Source organism: Acipenser ruthenus, chromosome 17 (genome assembly GCF_902713425.1).
Source record: "Acipenser ruthenus chromosome 17, fAciRut3.2 maternal haplotype, whole genome shotgun sequence".
NCBI classification, from domain to species: Eukaryota; Metazoa; Chordata; class Actinopteri; order Acipenseriformes; family Acipenseridae; genus Acipenser; species Acipenser ruthenus.
The window spans coordinates 13,060,815-13,079,488 of NC_081205.1; the positions used below are offsets into that span (position 1 = coordinate 13,060,815).

Consider the following 18,674-nt stretch of genomic DNA (forward strand, 5'->3'; position numbering starts at 1 on the left):
TTCTTTTTCAACAGATTTATTTTCAATTTCTTGTGTTTACACCACAACAATGGGAACATACACACAGTTTAAGAAAGGGAGAATCCATTCATCCAAAACAGAAGAGGCACATCCACTAGATCAGAACATGTGAAGAGTTTCAAGATGGGATGTTTCAACATTATACTTTCCTTTCCTTACCATAGTGAATAACATAGAAATGGCATGGAGCTCTCTGGGCTTTTTAAATGAATAATATGGGTGCATTCAATCAAAATATATCTATATCACTAGCAGTCATACAATGGAAATGAAAAACCAGAGAGAATAAATGTGCTCCCCATTGAGTAGATGCAATATTGAAGGTACAAACAAACTGTTCAAGGTACAATAGAGTGTCAATTTAGTGGCCTGAGTTTAGTGAATGCTAAACGTTAGCAGTAGTAAACTAGACGAAGCAAGTACAAACTTTACACCCCGATATACATCTACAGCCAAAAGTTTAGCATTGCCCTACAGAGTTAGCTCATTTTGATTCATAGTCGAATGAAACCTGTTAACTAATGTTACGTTAACATATTGAATTACATACCGCTTTGTAGTTTTCCATATACTTAAATACAATTTAAAAATGTGACATTTCGAAATCTAACAACATAGCTGTATGGAAAACAGGATCAGCACAAAGTATGTGTCGGCACAGTATTGTTTTAGAATATGTGAGTCTGCAGTATTGTTGTAGAATATGTGAGTCTGTGCAGTATTGTAGAATATGCGAGTCTGTGCAGTATTGTTGTAGAATATGTGAGTCTGTGCAGTATTGTAGAATATGCGAGTCTGCAGTATTGTTGTAGAATATGTGAGTCTGTGCAGTATTGTTGTAGAATATGCAAGTCTGTGCAGTATTGTTGGAGAATATGTGAGTCTGTGCAGTATTGTTGGAGAATATGTGAGTCTGTGCAGTATTGTTGGAGAATATGTGAGTCTGTGCAGTATTGCTGTAGAATATGTGAGTCTGTGCAGTATTGTTGTAGAATATGTGAGTCTGTGCAGTATTGTTGGAGAATATGTGAGTCTGTGCAGTATTGTTGGAGAATATGTGAGTCTGTGCAGTATTGTTATAGAATATGTGAGTCTGTGCAGTATTGCTGTAGAATATGTGAGTCTGTGCAGTATTGTTGTAGAATATGTGAGTCTGTGCAGTATTGTTGGAGAATATGTGAGTCTGTGCAGTATTGTTGTAGAATATGTGAGTCTGTGCAGTATTGTTATAGAATATGTGAGTCTGTGCAGTATTGCTGTAGAATATGTGAGCCTGTGCAGTATTGTTGGAGAATATGTGAGTTTGTGCAGTATTGTTGGAGAATATGTGAGTCTGTGCAGTATTGTAGAATATGTGAGTATGTGCAGTATTGTTATAGAATATGTGAGTCTGTGCAGTATTGTTGTAGAATATGCAAGTCTGTGCAGTATTGTTATAGAATATGTGAGTATTGTAGAATATGTGAGTCTGTGCAGTATTGTTGTAGGATATGCAAGTCTGTGCAGTATTGTTGTAGAATATGTGAGTCTGTGCAGTATTGCTGTAGAATATGTGAGTCTGTGCAGTATTGTTATAGAATATGTGAGTCTGTGCAGTATTGATGGAGAATATGTGAGTCTGTGCAGTATTGTTGGAGAATATGTGAGTTTGTGCAGTATTGTTGGAGAATATGTGAGTCTGTGCAGTATTGTTGGAGAATATGTGAGTCTGTGCAGTATTGTAGAATATGTGAGTCTGTGCAGTATTGTTATAGAATATGTGAGTCTGTGCAGTATTGTAGAACATGTGAGTCTGTGCAGTATTGTTACAGAATATGTGAGTCTGTGCAGTATTGTTATAGAATATGTGATCCTGTGCAGTATTGTAGAATATGTGAGTCTGTGCAGTATTGTAGAATATGTGAGTCTGTGCAGTATTGTTGGAGAATATGTGAGTCTGTGCAGTATTGTTGGAGAATATGCAGCCCTAGTGCAGGTGTGCTCTTGTTGGCACTTGTCTCACAGACCCAGATTCACACTATTTACTTTGGCATTACATTACTATGAATCCACAAAACTTGAATGCATATCCAAATGAATCTCTGTCAGGTCCCTTGTCTTGACATGTTTCTCAATACAAAGCTGAAAAGCAAAACAAGCCATCAAAACAAACAGAAAACAGTTACCTGTTGAACATGCTTCTGTTTATCACAAAGGAAATGTGGTAAACAGAAGAATCTGCAACAGATAGTTGAGATAATTGACTGTGACATGCATTCCTCCAACCCCAGGTGCACATACGTGCCAATTAAAATAGCACTGATGTGAACAGAAACTGAAAGTCAACAAAGTGAACCCTAGACCCAAGTGGAAATGCAGCACCAATATGTACTGATTAAACCACACCAAGAACTAGCAAGGCTCTTGTTTTTAAATGAAATGCTTCATAAGGAAAGTGCACTTAATTGTATATAATTATACAATTAATAAACAAAGGGTTTTACCTCACAAGCCATTGTTGACAATATTAGCTTTATACACTAAGCGTAAGTTTACCAAAACACCAATAATCTGCTCCCAAAAATAGTTTGCAAACACTCAGCTGCTCATTTCATAACGTTATTTGTCTGTACGCCTGAGCTGTATATGATACCATAGTGTTTGTGCATGAGCTATCCAGCTGTCTGTTATATAGAAGGCAGTAATATACTGTTTACAGTGTTCTCTATAGAGGGCAATACAAGAGGTGCACATTATACAGTAACTCAAGTAGGTATTTCAGTAGGTACTCTTGCTAATCCGAACCACTCCACCATAATGAAATGTTGTGAAAGAAAATAACACATGGATATTTTCAATATTATGCTTCACTTCCTAAATGCATTTCTACGGTTGTAAGTAATCTTACCAATAACAAACAGCTGTATAAGAAGCTGTAATCAAATAACAGCCACAAGCAACAAACACATTTCACCCCGCGATTCCCAAACACAGAGGAGGAAGCGGAAACAGCTCCAGTTCCTGCTTTAAGAATGAAAGGAAGTTACAGGTATGGGAATGTCAGCTTCCTGTTTACCCCCTGGACAGCATTCGTACCGACAGCAATAAGGTACACTGTAAACATTCATTTTTCATTAGGAAGGGCCTTCTCTTGTGAAGCTCCTACGTTCTGGAATGCTCTACCACCTTCTGTCAGGGAAACAGGACTCTTAGTGTTACTAAATCAAGACTGAAAATGTACAGCTTTTCTATCTTAGTTGTTCTAAACTGCATTTTCTTTTTGTCCTTTTTTAAATTCTAATTTTATTAAATTCCATTGCTACAAACTAGCGTTTTTTTTTTTTACAATTAAAACATTATTTTTTTAAATCTCTTTTTAAATCTTTTTTTGTTTTCAACTAATTCTGTATTAGACTGTTTTTAATTTAATGGTTTAATTGTTCTGGTTTTTTTTTTGTGTGTGACACATTTTGGTTTCAGAAATGCCAGTGAGAGGCCAAGGAATGGCAGGCAGGGGGTGTACATTTGGTTTTGGTATTTTATGCAGTGTTTCCATTAAATAATTTCACACAGTTCTGATAGATTTAGCTATTTGGTAGAATTTAAAAGCTACCATAAGGATAGCAAGCTTTTAGGAGCTCTCCCAGAGCCTGCCTGAGTGCTGGCATCATGCCTGACTGTAGCCAGTGCCACTGCACCGCACCTTTCACAAGACATTCACAATTATAAATGAAAAAAGAATCAATAATGAACTGCCATCTACAGGGCAAGGAAAAGGCTCAATGCACTTCCAGTTTCAACGTGTACAGTGTTGAGGTGTAGCACACCCCAGATGATTTGTTAAGTGAATCGGTGTGTAGTTGTAAGGCTTGATCCAACTCCACAAAGTTAGCCCAGTGCGCTGATTAAAGCTTGCAGTGACTGGGCAGTGTCTCATTACCATATTGAATTACATACCACCTTGTAGTTTTCGATATACTTAACGAAAAACTGACAAATTGAAAAATGTGACATTTGGAAATGACATACTGTACTGCTCGTACGGCTTCCAGTAGACTTCTGCGACACCATTTTGTAATTTCCTTAATTACACAAAATCAAAGATTGAAATTATATCTAGTTTTTTTTAATGATATCTCAATCCTAAGATTGTAGGTGATGCAAAACATTTGTCCATAGCAGCAGAATTGTACCCAGCAGACTCCCTCATAGACTAGCCACTTTCAGCATGTCCCGCACGTCCACTAGCTTCTCCCGCGGTTTGCCAACCTCTCGGCCCCTCGCCGTCTCCACAGCGTCGATCTTCTCCCAGCCAGCGAAGGAGACAGGCGTCACACCTTGGCACGAAAAAAGGGACACATATGGGAACATTTTTATGAGTGACCATAAACATATACAAGAATTATAATGTGTTTGCATTCTCCCTTTGCTAGTTTCTGTAACACGTCCGAACTGGTGAAAACAATATGTCATGATAAACTGACATATCTCCTTTTGTTACTTCAAAAACCCAATCAAAATACACACGGCAATAATAATATTATTTCATACTTTATTAACCCTTTCACGCATGCAATATTGAAAACAACTGAACAAAAGTAGTTTTGGAACATAAATAAATATATTTTTAAAATTCCATCCTCACATGAGGTCATCATGCATGTGCATCTTCCCAATGTACATGTCCCCAATACAAAGACTAGAAGAGATTTTGTTTAATCCACCCCCATATGAGGTTGCCATGCATGAAAGGGTTGAATAACTTCTTGTAAATGATGTTCTACCGGGAGTGTGCTTCCTGCTTTGAAAACCCCTGAACGAGCAAGTGATTGGGAGGCTGTATGTGGTCCTGGTGCTGGAGAGCTATAAGGCTGTGCCCAGGGTTTGTGTCTGATAGGCAGCGTTAGTGTTTGGTGCTGTCTGCCTCTTCAGGTTTCAACGTTAAATATTTTTGCTGTCAAAAGACTACTGATTAAGACAATGGCCTCAACCTTTGTAAGTGTAAATAAAAGGTAAATAAAATTGAACTGCAATTAAAAGTTAAACAAATAAGACTTTAGTGATGAATTATACAGAAGGTGAATGCATTGATGGAAACTGAATAGAGAAACACTCAACAATAAGAGGCCAGTTTCAAGTGTGCAGTGTTTTTATTCAGATACGCTGATAACCACGCATAGCTTTTGGATGAAGATGTGGTTAACAGATACTGCTGGTGTACGTACCTCTCTGTTTCAGGAGAGCGTGCAGCGTGCAGGACCCTGCTCTGGGGGTGCTGGTGTACGTACCTCTCTGCTTCAGGAGAGCGTGCAGAGCGCAGGCCCCTGCTCTGGGGGTGCTGGCAGGCCCCCGCTCTGGGGGTGCTGGTGTAAGTACCTCTCTGTTTCAGGAGCGCATGCAGCTTGCAGGCCCCTGCTCTGGGGGTGCTGGCAGGCCCCTTCTCTGGGGGTGCTGGTGTACGTACCTCTCTGTTTCAGGAGAGTGTGCAGAGCGCAGGACCCTGCTCTGGGGGTGCTGGTGTACATACCTCTCTGTTTCAGGAGAGTGTGCAGAGCGCAGGCCCCTGCTCTGGGGGTGCTGGTGTACATACCTCTCTGTTTCAGGAGAGCCTGCAGCATGCAGGCCCCTGCTCTGGGGGTGCTGGTGTCCAGCTGTCCCGACTCCATGTCCTCCAGCACGGAGCAGGCCGTGTCGAAGCTGTCATTCATGGTGGTGGCGATCACCCCTGCGGGGCCCCTCTTCACCCAACCACTGCAGTACAGGCCTGGAGACAGGACAGCACCCGCCATCAGAACAGACAGACCACTCAAGACCAGCAGATAGAGATGCAACAATTCAGCAATTAATCGATCACCAGGGCTTTTATTAAGTGAGCCTCAATTAAACATTCGCAGATTGATTAATAGCCCTGGCGCCCTATTTGGAGCCTCACCTGCAGACCTTGGGTCAATTACAACTCCAGTTACAATTACAGCAGCACTGTTTGCTGAACTTGCAATTCATTGTGTTTTGTTCAATTACAATTAAAATTACATTGCTCAATTACAATTCCAGTTCCAATTATGCTGCAGTAATTACAATTACAATAAAAAATAACATAAGCAACTCCCCACATGAACAAGTTTACTCTGTTTACGATACAGGTACAAATACAGAAACAAATAGGATCACCAAAAGTGGCTGAAAATACAAGAACAATGATCAAATGACAAATAAATGCATGAGTGAACAGTAATGGATCAATTGTCTGGTATGATTACAATTACACAGCTGTGCCAGGGTTCAAAAACAATGACACTGTAAATGCAATGAATTAGGAATTTCACAATTCCACCTGTAACTGAGCCCAGGTCTGCTAGCTATCCAGTAACACCTGCTTTCCTTGCACTCTGCAGGACAACAGACCTTCAGTTCCTATTTGTTTTGTGATGTGTCACTTAATGGATTTGTGTTGATATCACCGGTCTGATACTTCAGTGGAAACTGGTGGCTGACTGACTGCACTGAACATACAATAACCCACCATACCTTTACTGTAACATGGCTCATCCTTCACTAGAACTAGGCTGTTTTGCACATGTGAAATGTCCTTGGGCAGATATCAGTTCTTTTCCTTAACCAGTATTTTGTTGGTCACACACATACAGAGGGTCCTCATAATCACGTAATACTCACACAGTACCTTTAACCACAGTAAAGGTACAAATATTAGGATAAAATCAAGAGTTTATAATACTATAGGCAGTTATCATGTTCACTATGTTATCATTCTGACAGACAGACAGAAGGACAGAGGGCCGGACATGATTTGTGATTTGAACCCGTTCCTCCAAAAAAGTCTAATACCTGGAAACAGACTTGACCACGATTGGCTAACTTGGATGCTGGTAGCTTAACATAGGGGGAGAAAAATCTATGACCATAAGAGCGTTAGAGTTTAAATTGCATTCCCTCTTTCAGGTCAATCACCACAAGCATGCAGAGCTTCAGGAAGACCTGCTTTCATTGACTACAGGCTTTGCTTTTTCAACAAGGAGAATAAAAAGAATCATTGACTGCTTATTTATCCTAATCTATTAGCAGATAGTGCCCGAAACACGAGTACAATTTAAACAGTCAGAACAGTTGTAAAGATAGTTTTCCCCATCAAGTTCGGCCATGTACAGCGTCTCTTTGGTAGTTGCTCCAGCCATTCTTCTAAGTTGAATTCTGTACAGTATGAACATTGATTTTCCACTGATTCCATATTTAATAAAAAGAGTGACTGACCGGGAGCCTGCTGCACACGGCCCATTCTGTTGGGAATGATGGCCTGCCGCAGGTCAAAGGGAACGGCCGGGTCAATGGGCAGACTCTGGTAACCGATGCTGCTCACGATGAGCCCGCACTCCACCTCCTCCACCTCCCCCGTTAGTACCGCCCGGGCATGCTCCCCCGAGCCCTGCAGAGACAAGCACGTGGTCAGAGAGAGAAATTTCAACACCTCTCCCGTCAGCACTGCCCGGGCATGCTCCCCCGAGCCCTGCAGAGACAAGCACGTGGTCAGAGAGAGAAATTTCAACACCTCTCCCGTCAGCACTGCCCGGGCATGCTCCCCCGAGCCCTGCAGAGACAAGCACGTGGTCAGAGAGAGAAATTTCAACACCTCTCCCGTCAGCACTGCCCGGGCATGCTCCCCCGAGCCCTGCAGAGACAAGCACGTGGTCAGAGAGAGAAATTTCAACACCTCTCCCGTCAGCACTGCCCGGGCATGCTCCCCCGAGCCCTGCAGAGACAAGCACGTGGTCAGAGAGAGAAATTTCAACACCTCTCCCGTCAGCACCGCCCGGGCATGCTCCCCCGAGCCCTGCAGAGACAAGCACGTGGTCAGAGAGAGAAATTTGAACACCTCCTCCACCTCCCCCGTCAGCACCGCCCGGGCATGCTCCCCCGAGCCCTGCAGAGACAAGCACGTGGTCAGAGAGAGAAATTTGAACACCTCTCCCGTCAGCACCGCCCGGGCATGCTCCCCCGAGCCCTGCAGAGACAAGCACGTGGTCAGAGAGAGAAATTTGAACACCTCCTCCACCTCCCCCGTCATCATCGCCCGGGCATGCTCCCCCGAGCCCTGCAGAGACAAGCACATGGTCAGAGAGAGAAATTTCAACACCTCTCCCGTCAGCACCGCCCGGGCATGCTCCCCCGAGCCCTGCAGAGACAAGCACGTGGTCAGAGAGAGAAATTTGACCACCTCCTCCACCTCCCCGTCATCATCGCCCGGGCATGCTCCCCCGAGCCCTGCAGAGACAAGCACGTGGTCAGAGAGAGAAATTTCAACACCTCCCCCGTCAGCACCGCCCGGGCATGCTCCCCCGAGCCCTGCAGAGACAAGCACGTGGTCAGAGAGAGAAATTTGAACACCTCCTCCACCTCCCCCGTCAGCACTGCCCGGGCATGCTCCCCCGAGCCCTGCAGAGACAAGCACGTGGTCAGAGAGAGAAATTTGAACACCTCCTCCACCTCCCCCGTCAGCACTGCCCGGGCATGCTCCCCCGAGCCCTGCAGAGACAAGCACGTGGTCAGAGAGAGAAATTTCAACACCTCTCCCGTCAGCACTGCCCGGGCATGCTCCCCCGAGCCCTGCAGAGACAAGCACGTGGTCAGAGAGAGAAATTTCAACACCTCTCCCGTCAGCACTGCCCGGGCATGCTCCCCCGAGCCCTGCAGAGACAAGCACATGGTCAGAGAGAGAAATTTCAACACCTCTCCCGTCAGCACTGCCCGGGCATGCTCCCCCGAGCCCTGCAGAGACAAGCACGTGGTCAGAGAGAGAAATTTCAACACCTCTCCCGTCAGCACTGCCCGGGCATGCTCTCCCGTCAGCACTGCCCGGGCATGCTCCCCCGAGCCCTGCAGAGACAAGCACGTGGTCAGAGAGAGAAATTTCAACACCTCTCCCGTCAGCACCGCCCGGGCATGCTCCCCCGAGCCCTGCAGAGACAAGCACGTGGTCAGAGAGAGAAATTTGAACACCTCCTCCACCTCCCCCGTCAGCACCGCCCGGGCATGCTCCCCCGAGCCCTGCAGAGACAAGCACGTGGTCAGAGAGAGAAATTTGAACACCTCTCCCGTCAGCACCGCCCGGGCATGCTCCCCCGAGCCCTGCAGAGACAAGCACGTGGTCAGAGAGAGAAATTTGAACACCTCCTCCACCTCCCCCGTCATCATCGCCCGGGCATGCTCCCCCGAGCCCTGCAGAGACAAGCACATGGTCAGAGAGAGAAATTTCAACACCTCTCCCGTCAGCACCGCCCGGGCATGCTCCCCCGAGCCCTGCAGAGACAAGCACGTGGTCAGAGAGAGAAATTTGACCACCTCCTCCACCTCCCCGTCATCATCGCCCGGGCATGCTCCCCCGAGCCCTGCAGAGACAAGCACGTGGTCAGAGAGAGAAATTTCAACACCTCCTCCACCTCCCCCGTCAGCACTGCCCGGGCATGCTCCCCCGAGCCCTGCAAAGACAAGCACGTGGTCAGAGAGAGAAATTTCAACACCTCTCCCGTCAGCACTGCCCGGGCATGCTCCCCCCAAGCCCTGCAGAGACAAGCACGTGGTCAGAGAGAGAAATTTCAACCATTAAACATGTAGTTTTGACTCAATGTTTAAAAGGTTATCAGAAATGTGCATGTGAAATATACATAACAAGTGAGACATACTTTAGTTTGGGCCTCTCCACTATAACCCTGTCAGCTACAGCGGTACCAAAACAGTCACTAAAAAACTAGAGTAACACGCAAGAACAGGTGTTTATTAAGACACATTTTGGACTAAAATACACCATCAACAGAAAAAAGTAAATGCATCTTTTCTTTCACTTTTAAACAATCCTCCTAGTTATGATTCCATCGGCATAACTTTTGGCAGAAGACAAACAGCCCCTATCACAATTTCAAAGATACCAGTTTAAACTAATTCCGTTATCATTCATCTTAACTTGATTCCATCTGCAAGAAAACGATTTTAGATGGTGGTTCCATTAAAACAGACCCTATAGCAGAAAATGACCCATGATACAGAGTTGGTTGCTACTGTTTCAGGCCCTGCCTCCTACCTCCAGGCGGGTGACAGCCAATCGGATCCCTGCTGCTCTGCTCCTGTCTGGGCTGGGCAGGATGTGGGTGGGGCTGCGCAGGAAACGAAGGCTCCACTCACGCTCCGCCTCCTTCCCAGCAGCCTTCTCCAGCGCTGCCTTCATCAGGAGCTCCGTGAGACGCTTGCGGGGTCTGGGGATATCTGCAACACGACGGAGACACACACTCCGTGAGCACACCAGGACACACACGCCCTGACCACACTGTCTGCAACACACCAGGACACACACACTCCGTGAGCACACCAGGACACACACACTCCCTGACCACACTGTCTGCAACACACCAGGACACACACACTCCGTGAGCACACCAGGACACACACACTCCCTGACCACACTGTCTGCAACACACCAGGACACACACTCCCTGACCACACTGTCTGCAACACACCAGGACACACACACTCCGTGAGCACACCAGGACACACACACCCTAAGAACACTGTCTGCAACACACCAGGACACACACACTCCGTGAGCACACCAGGACACACACACTCCCTGACCACACTGTCTGCAACAAGCCAGGACACACACACTCCGTGAGCACACCAGGACACACACTCCCTAAGAACTCTGTCTGCAACACACCAGGACACACACACTCCCTAAGAACACTGTCTGCAACACACCAGGACACACACACTCCGTGAGCACACCAGGACACACACACCCTAAGAACACTGTCTGCAACACACCAGGACACACACACTCCGTGAGCACACCAGGACACACACACTCCCTGACCACACTGTCTGCAACACACCAGGACACACACACTCCGTGAGCACACCAGGACACACACACTCCCTAAAACTCTGTCTGCAACACACCAGGACACACACACTCCGTGAGCACACCAGGACACACACTCCCTAAGAACTCTGTCTGCAACACACCAGGACACACACACTCTGTGAGCACACCAGGACACACACTCCCTGAGAACACTGTCAGCAACACACCAGGACACACACACACACACACACACACTCCCTGAGCACATCAGGACACACACACAGATTTGGATGAAAACCTGCCTGGTATTATGTGGCAATTAGCATCGTGACCTGCCGAGCGCAGGAGATGGAGTGTGATGGATGGAAAGATAATCCTGTGCTTTCCATTGGCAACAGAAACATATTGAAACACGCAAAGCAGATGCAGTGATAAACACGCTAACCCCTTCCTCACCTTGTACAGCCTCTCGGAGCCCCTGGAAGTCCCGCGGGTCAAGGGCAGGCTGAGTCCCGGGCAGGTTTATCATCTCCCGCAGCTCCTGAACACAGACAGAGACTGCTATTAGAAATACACAGACACATTCACAAGAACGAAAAAAAGAACAAAAGCAAGCAAGAAATGATGAACAAAAGAAGGGAATGCTTAACAAAATAATGAATAAAAGAATGAAATGAACTAAAGAAAGTGACAGAGTGAAACAAAAAAGAACTAAAGAAAGTACAGAAACAAAGAACTGCAAAATATACCAAATGAAAGACAGAGACAGAATAACATAAGCAACTAACAATAAAGAGATGGAAAGAAAAAAGTAAGAAAGAAAGAAAGAAAGAAAGAAAGAAAGAAAGCTGAGGTTGCAGTAGAATAAAGAGGCTTTGTGTAAATGGTACCCAGCCCACCTTGATTGTGCAGGCGACCTGCAGGGGGCCCCGTCTCCCCACGATCAGCACCCTCCTCACCCTGCTATCCGTGATGGCCTCCAAGGAACCTGCAGTGATGTCTGTTTTCTGAAACGAGTGACAGGAATGATAGGGAACCTGCAGTGAAGTCTGCTTTCTGAAACGAGTGACAGGAATGACAGGGAACCCGCAGTGAAGTCTGCTTTCTGAAACGAGTGACAGGAATGATAGGGAGCCCGCAGTGAAGTCTGCTTTCTGAAACGAGTGACAGGAATGATCCTGATGAGGATCCTGCAGTGGACTGGGCGCTGTCAATGCTACTAAATCAGTGGACTGTGGCAAACGTATTCAATTCAGTTTTTATAGTTTCACTGATACCAAACAAAACAAATCCTGAAAAAAACAGATGGGTACAATTTAGATGTAGACCCAAATAGTAAGTGTATTTAAGAGTGATTTCTGATATCATTGGTAATGATTGTCACATATTTCTGAAAGAAAGAAGCATCCATCAAAATTATATTTAAAAAGGACCTTAGAGCTCACCACATAATCCAAGTAATTCTTATCAAATATAAATCACTGTCAATCTCGAGGTCTCACATTTTCCTTTATGAAAGACACACACATTGTGGTAAATGTGTTTTGAGTATTTTGTAACTGGTATTTTTAGTATCAATTAAAGAGCTAAAAATTGCACTCTCATGATTTTATTGTTAAGTGTTTAACATGATGAGCACAGAGACCCTGAAAACACATCACGGAAGAAGCAGAGGATTCCAGCTCTGAAAAAAATAACATTAACAAATCAAGCACATTTACCATAACGCGTGTGCCAATTAAGCATGAGACATAGAAGTGACAGTAATTTGAATTAGGTAAGATTTACTGGAAATGTCTGGCGAGCTCTTGCAGTGTGCTTTTAATTATTACCATCAGATAACAGATTATTGAAGTGTGCGTTGGTTCACACTGCCGGTAGAAAGCACCGGTCATGTTTCAAAGCAACAGCAGGGTTTCTTGTACTTAGTTCAGTGTTTAATAACATTGTGATACATAGTGGAAACTGCAATAGCCCTTCAGTTCAGGCAGCAGTTAAGAAGTCGGTAAATGTTCAGTTCTCTGACTTTGCGCAAGGTCACTGGCAAATCCAAATAAACAATGCTGGCCTGCAGATGAGGACAGGGGAGACACACATGAGACACTGACCAGCAAGCAACTTCAAATCTCACTTTCTTACTGATCCCTTCTGTGTCACAGAACACACACGAGACACTGACCAGCAAGCAACTTGAAATCTCACTTTCTTACTGATCCCTTCTGTGTCACAGAACACACACGAGACACTGACCAGCAAGCAACTTCAAATCTCACTTTCTTACTGATCCCTTCTGTGTCACAGAACACACACGAGACACTGACCAGCAAGCAACTTCAAATCTCAATTTCTTACTGATCCCTTCTGTGTCACAGAACACACACAAGACCCTGGACAGCAAGCCCAAGTTTATAAAGGGGAAAACCCGACCGCAAAAAGCCACGTAATGTGCGTGCTCAGTACGGCCGCACTCAGCGTCAAAATAACAACCTATTTTATAAGACTAATTAGGTGAAGCAGGCGATTCTGCATACAAACAATTTAAATACCCCTCACCGCAATTAGCGGTGGAGAATTACACATCTCTCACAATAAATAGCGGGTTTGGGTCAACTCTGCGTGTGTAGGCTACACATTCCAAAAGAAAATGAATGGCACACAAAGACCTCAGCCTGGTACTAGCCATGGTGATGAGGATGCTCAGAAGCGAAAACTGAAATTTACCAATATGGAACTGGAGATTTTGGTACAAGCAGTACTTGTAACACATGAAGATGTGTTACAAGCTCGAAATACATCACCTGGACAAATGAATAAAATATGTGTGGTGGCTTCTTAATAAACAAATGTACCACTTCAGTTTGTAGTAGGTTGCTTATACATTACGACGCATCATCCAGTTACTGTGCTTCGCATATTAGTTCAACTTCTTATTTCAAATAGAATTCCAGGCGTATAGACTTTTCAAACTTCAGAAACAATGAGTTTTATTTACTTACATCTATGGCGGTCAAACGGGTGGAAAATCCTTCCACTGTACAGTAATATGTTCAACAACAATACAGCTTCATACGAACAGTCTTCAGTTTAACTATGACTTATATCTTCTTAAAGTCTTATGCAGTTACAACTCTCCTATTTATTATGTGTGTCTGTATTTCTTACTATATGTATGATTTTAAAGTATATCTGTATAGTATATAGGGTCGAAAAACTGTATTTGCTCTAGCTACAAACTAACTGCTTCATCTTTTTTTTTTTTACTGTTTTCTTTCAAACTCGAATTTAACAAAACTGAACCAGTATTGTTAAATACCAGAACGCCATATTACAAAAAATAAATTCTGTAGGCATTACTAAAATAATGGTGGAGGATGAGCCCTCATTGTATTACATGTTTATGAGACTTTCTTTAGTGTGCCTCAGAATATCGTTCAATCTTTTCTCAATCTCCTCCACCGTTCTTATAATAATGCCTACACTCTAGAAGTAAAGGCTCTCGTTAGAACCTGGGGAGACCTTTTTAGGTGTTTCTAAGAACCTTTTATACATGGATTCTATATTCTCTATTTGCAGACTTTCTGTTTTGTCATGTAAGCTATGAAACATGTATTGAAAATTGGAGTTTGCAAAACAATATGGTACCGGCATTATAAACCGTAATTTACAAACCGACTTGATCAGAAGTGTTAAAAAATGAGCTCTTTGCAAAATGTTATTAAATGTTTCTTTGTCCTTGAAAACAATGTCTCCTTCTTGTTGCAGACAAGTCTCCCACATCACCTTGCCTGTATATAGTTTAAAATAATCAAGCAAATACGAGGCCCGCAATTACCGGCAGCTTTAATAAATTAGACAGACTATTTAATAGACGTCATTTGCAAAATCCCCTCCCAATTTTAGCAGTTTCATTAAGAAATGCCACAGAATTACATATGCATATACAGAATTACATATGCATCAAGGGCTAAAGTGCACAGAGACATTGCCCCCGCAAATCATGTATTAATTGCTTGTTTTATGCCATTGCGTGTGTTTTATAAATTCCTAGTGAGGTCACCTCTCGTTTCTAATATTAATCAAAGCACTGGCACCTCAGATCAAATGCAAACCCACATCCTGGCGTCAGACCACTTGTACCTTTGAAACACAGTCCCTGCTTCTTTGACGTTGTTACTTATTGATGGCCATTAAGAAAACCACTTCTACAGGGTTTCCTGCACAGTCATATATGACCAAGCCATTTCATAATGCTGAAAGATGAAACGAAACCCATCCATTTCACAATGCTGAAAGCTAAAGTGAAACCCCATGTCGACTGTTTAACTTGGCTTAATGTCTGTTCCTCACACTTGGCTGCTTTCACATAAAAGGTATTACACCTGAATAGTGCCCCATCACAACAGAACTAGCTGGTGTTGTATGAACATGAAGCATAAAATGCATCACTTACAGGAGTGCTAACCAAGACTATCAAATCCCTTTCTTTGTCAGCGTGAATAACCTTGCCACTGATGTTAATTGGTTCTTGTTTTGTTTTTTTCCCTAATTCATTTTTTCTTTAAATATTAAATGTACCTACCTAAACACTTCCTTTGCTGTAGGTCACAGGGTCTGATTGCCCCTCGACCACTGGATTAACATTGACCTACAGCACAGGAGTGATCAGGTGCCAGGAAATAACTGCACATCTCAAATGAAAGCATCAAATAAACAAGCAAAAAATAACCAGCACAAGAAAATTTGGGCAGTGATGGCTAGAGCTGAGGCAAGAAACGATTAAGCCTCAGTTAGCACTCGTTTATTGATTATTACAAGCAATCGCAACCAAGAAAAGGATTTCCCTGAAATCAGTTTGGTTTCACAGAACTATCCCAACTGCTGATTAAAGGTTAATTGACTGTTATCAGCACTGATTAGAGTAACCTTCACCCTCCCCATATACTGTATTGTACTGTCACAGATGGTTCTGGCATTTCCCTTTTGTACTATAAGTCATTAGATCCTTTTGCAGGGAAGGCCTCGGTTGCAAGGGTGTGCGGTTCTTTGATGGACCCAGATTCAGTTAAAATGTCTTTGCCCACTGACGATAGGAATGAGAATGTAGAGATGGGAGCCCAGCTGACAAGATGTAAGTTTTTGCAGGTATCAAGTAAAGGCCCTGGTCGCCCACACCTGTGATGTAAAACGCTGGATGCACAGGCCTGTCGTGGTGTTCACAGAGCCACTTCGAGCTGAGCCAGGAGGAGAATTTGAATCTTGCTGTGAACAAGCTGACTTATTAGATATGGATTGGATGCTATAGAATGAAATACATTGCTAACAGTAATGTTGTAGAATCCTGTATTTTGTATCCTTTTGAATAGGTCTGTGTAAGCTCTGAAAGAGAGAGCTCCTTGTATCAAAAGGCCAGGCAGACCTGCTGAAAGTTCCAAGCCTCCCTTATCAGGCAAAAGCATCTTTTTTAATTAGACTCAGAGCCTCAAAACATTCTGATCCAGCGAGAGCAGAATGGCAAACTCTATGGAACAGGGATAATATGCCATAAACAATCGAACTAGGTGTGATTATAGCAAGAAAAAACAAAAGTATTTAAACAAATAAGAAACCTAATATAATAACACTAAGTAAATGTATGAGCAGTCCTAAGTTTTAATAGGTTTTTAGGTTGCATTTGCTGCCAAGCAGGTACCTAATTAAAAATGAACATCTTCTGTGTATGTCAATGAAGTAAAATAAAATTACAATTTATAAGAGATTGCTATATCGAAGTATCTGAATTAGAAATATATGTTATAAAATAATTTAAAGTTAAACTGTTATACAAGTAAAATGATTATCCTTATATATATATATATATATACAGACGTGCTCAAATTTGTTGGTACCCTTACAGCTCATTGAAATAATGCTTCATTCCTCCTGAAAAGTGATGAAATTAAAAGCTATTTTATCATGTATACTTGCATGCCTTTGGTATGTCATAGAATAAAGCAAAGAAGCTGTGAAAAGAGATGAGTTATTGCTTATTCTACAAAGATATTCTAAAATGGCCTGGACACATTTGTTGGTACCCCTTAGAAAAGATAATAAATAATTGGATTATAGTGATATTTCAAACTAATTAGTTTCTTTAATTAGTATCACACATGTCTCCAATCTTGTAATCAGTCATTCAGCCTATTTAAATGGAGAAAAGTAGTCACTGTGCTGTTTGGTATCATTGTGTGCACCACACTGAACATGGACCAGAGAAAGCAAAGGAGAGAGTTGTCTGAGGAGATCAGAAAGAAAATAATAGACAAGCATGGTAAAGGTAAAGGCTACAAGACCATCTCCAAGCAGCTTGATGTTCCTGTGACAACAGTTGCAAATATTATTAAGAAGTTTAAGGTCCATGGAACTGTAGCCAACCTCCCTGGGCGCAGCCGTAAGAGGAAAATCGACCCCAGATTGAACAGAAGGATAGTGCGAATGGTAGAAAAAGAACCAAGGATAACTGCCAAAGAGATACAAGCTGAACTCCAAGGTGAAGGTACGTCAGTTTCTGATCGCACCATCCGTCGCTTTTTGAGCAAAAGTGGGCTCCATGGAAGAAGACCCAGGAGGACTCCACTTTTGAAAGAAAAACATAATAAAGCCAGACTGGAATTTGCTAAAATGCATATTGACAAGCCACAATCCTTCTGGGAGAATGTCCTTTGGACAGATGAGTCAAAACTGGAGCCTTTTGGCAAGTCACATCAGCTCTATGTTCACAGACAAAAAAATGAAGCTTTCAAAGAAAAGAACACCATACCTACAGTGAAACATGGAGGAGGCTCGGTTATGTTTTGGGGCTGCTTTGCTGCGCCTGGCACAGGGTGCCTTGAATCTGTGCAGGGCACAATGAAATCTCTAGACTATCAAGGCATTCTAGAGCGAAACGTACTGCCCAGTGTCAGAAAGCTCTGTCTCAGTCGCAGGTCATGGGTCCTCCAACAGGATAATGACCCAAAACACACAGCTAAAAGCACCCAAGAATGGATAAGAACAAAACATTGGACTATTCTGAAGTGGCCTTCTATGAGTCCTGATCTGAATCCTATCGAACATCTACGGAAAGAGCTGAAACTTGCAGTCTGGAGAAGGCACCCATCAAACCTGAGACAGCTGGAGCAGTTTGCTCAGGAAGAGTGGGCCAAACTACCTGTTAACAGGTGCAGAAGTCTCACTGAGAGCTACAGAAAACGTTTGATTGCAGTGATTGCCTCTAAAGGTTGTGCAACAAAATAGTAGGTTAGCGGTCCCATCATTTTTGTCCATGCCATTTTCATTTGTTTTATTATTTACAATATTATGTTGAATAAAAAATCAAAAGCAAAGTCTGATTTCTATTAAATATGGTATAAACAATGGTGGATGCCAATTACTTTTGTCAGTTTCAAGTTATTTCAGAGAAAATTGTGCATTCTTCGTTTTTTGTGGAGGGGTACCAACAAATTTGAGCACGTCTGTATATATATATATATATATATAATCTCCAGTTTAACAGTAAAAAATAAATATTATAGAGTCTGTGTAATTCTGTGTAAAGAGAGCGCACTGGCTTGAGGTCACGCTGACCATGAAACACCTGTGAAATGAGCTAGGCTTTCCCTTTCCCTTATTTAAGAGCTGCTGCTGCAGAAGCCTCTAACCATGGCAGAAGCAGGCATCTCATTTAATTAGCTTGATGGAGACATCATTTTTAAAGAACTAAAACGCAGAGGCTAGGTATTGCAAATTAGCAAAAACAAAAAAGTAACCCTTTTTAGACAGAATGACA

General features: G+C 43.2%; 1 protein-coding gene across 1 annotated transcript in view; it reads right to left on the bottom strand.

The window, feature by feature from the left end:
* The window catches only part of fdxr (ferredoxin reductase), a 51,416-nt gene continuing 32,742 nt past the window's right edge, over positions 1-18,674 (bottom strand). Inside the window, exons 8-13 of the mRNA XM_034039392.3 lie at positions 11,770-11,877; positions 11,327-11,411; positions 10,091-10,272; positions 7,270-7,441; positions 5,591-5,764; positions 1-4,337 (exon numbers count right to left, since the gene is read on the bottom strand). Of these exons, the coding sequence (XP_033895283.2) occupies positions 4,207-4,337; positions 5,591-5,764; positions 7,270-7,441; positions 10,091-10,272; positions 11,327-11,411; positions 11,770-11,877 (852 nt within the window). The 3' untranslated portion in view covers positions 1-4,206. The remainder of the gene's footprint in view (positions 4,338-5,590; positions 5,765-7,269; positions 7,442-10,090; positions 10,273-11,326; positions 11,412-11,769; positions 11,878-18,674) is intronic.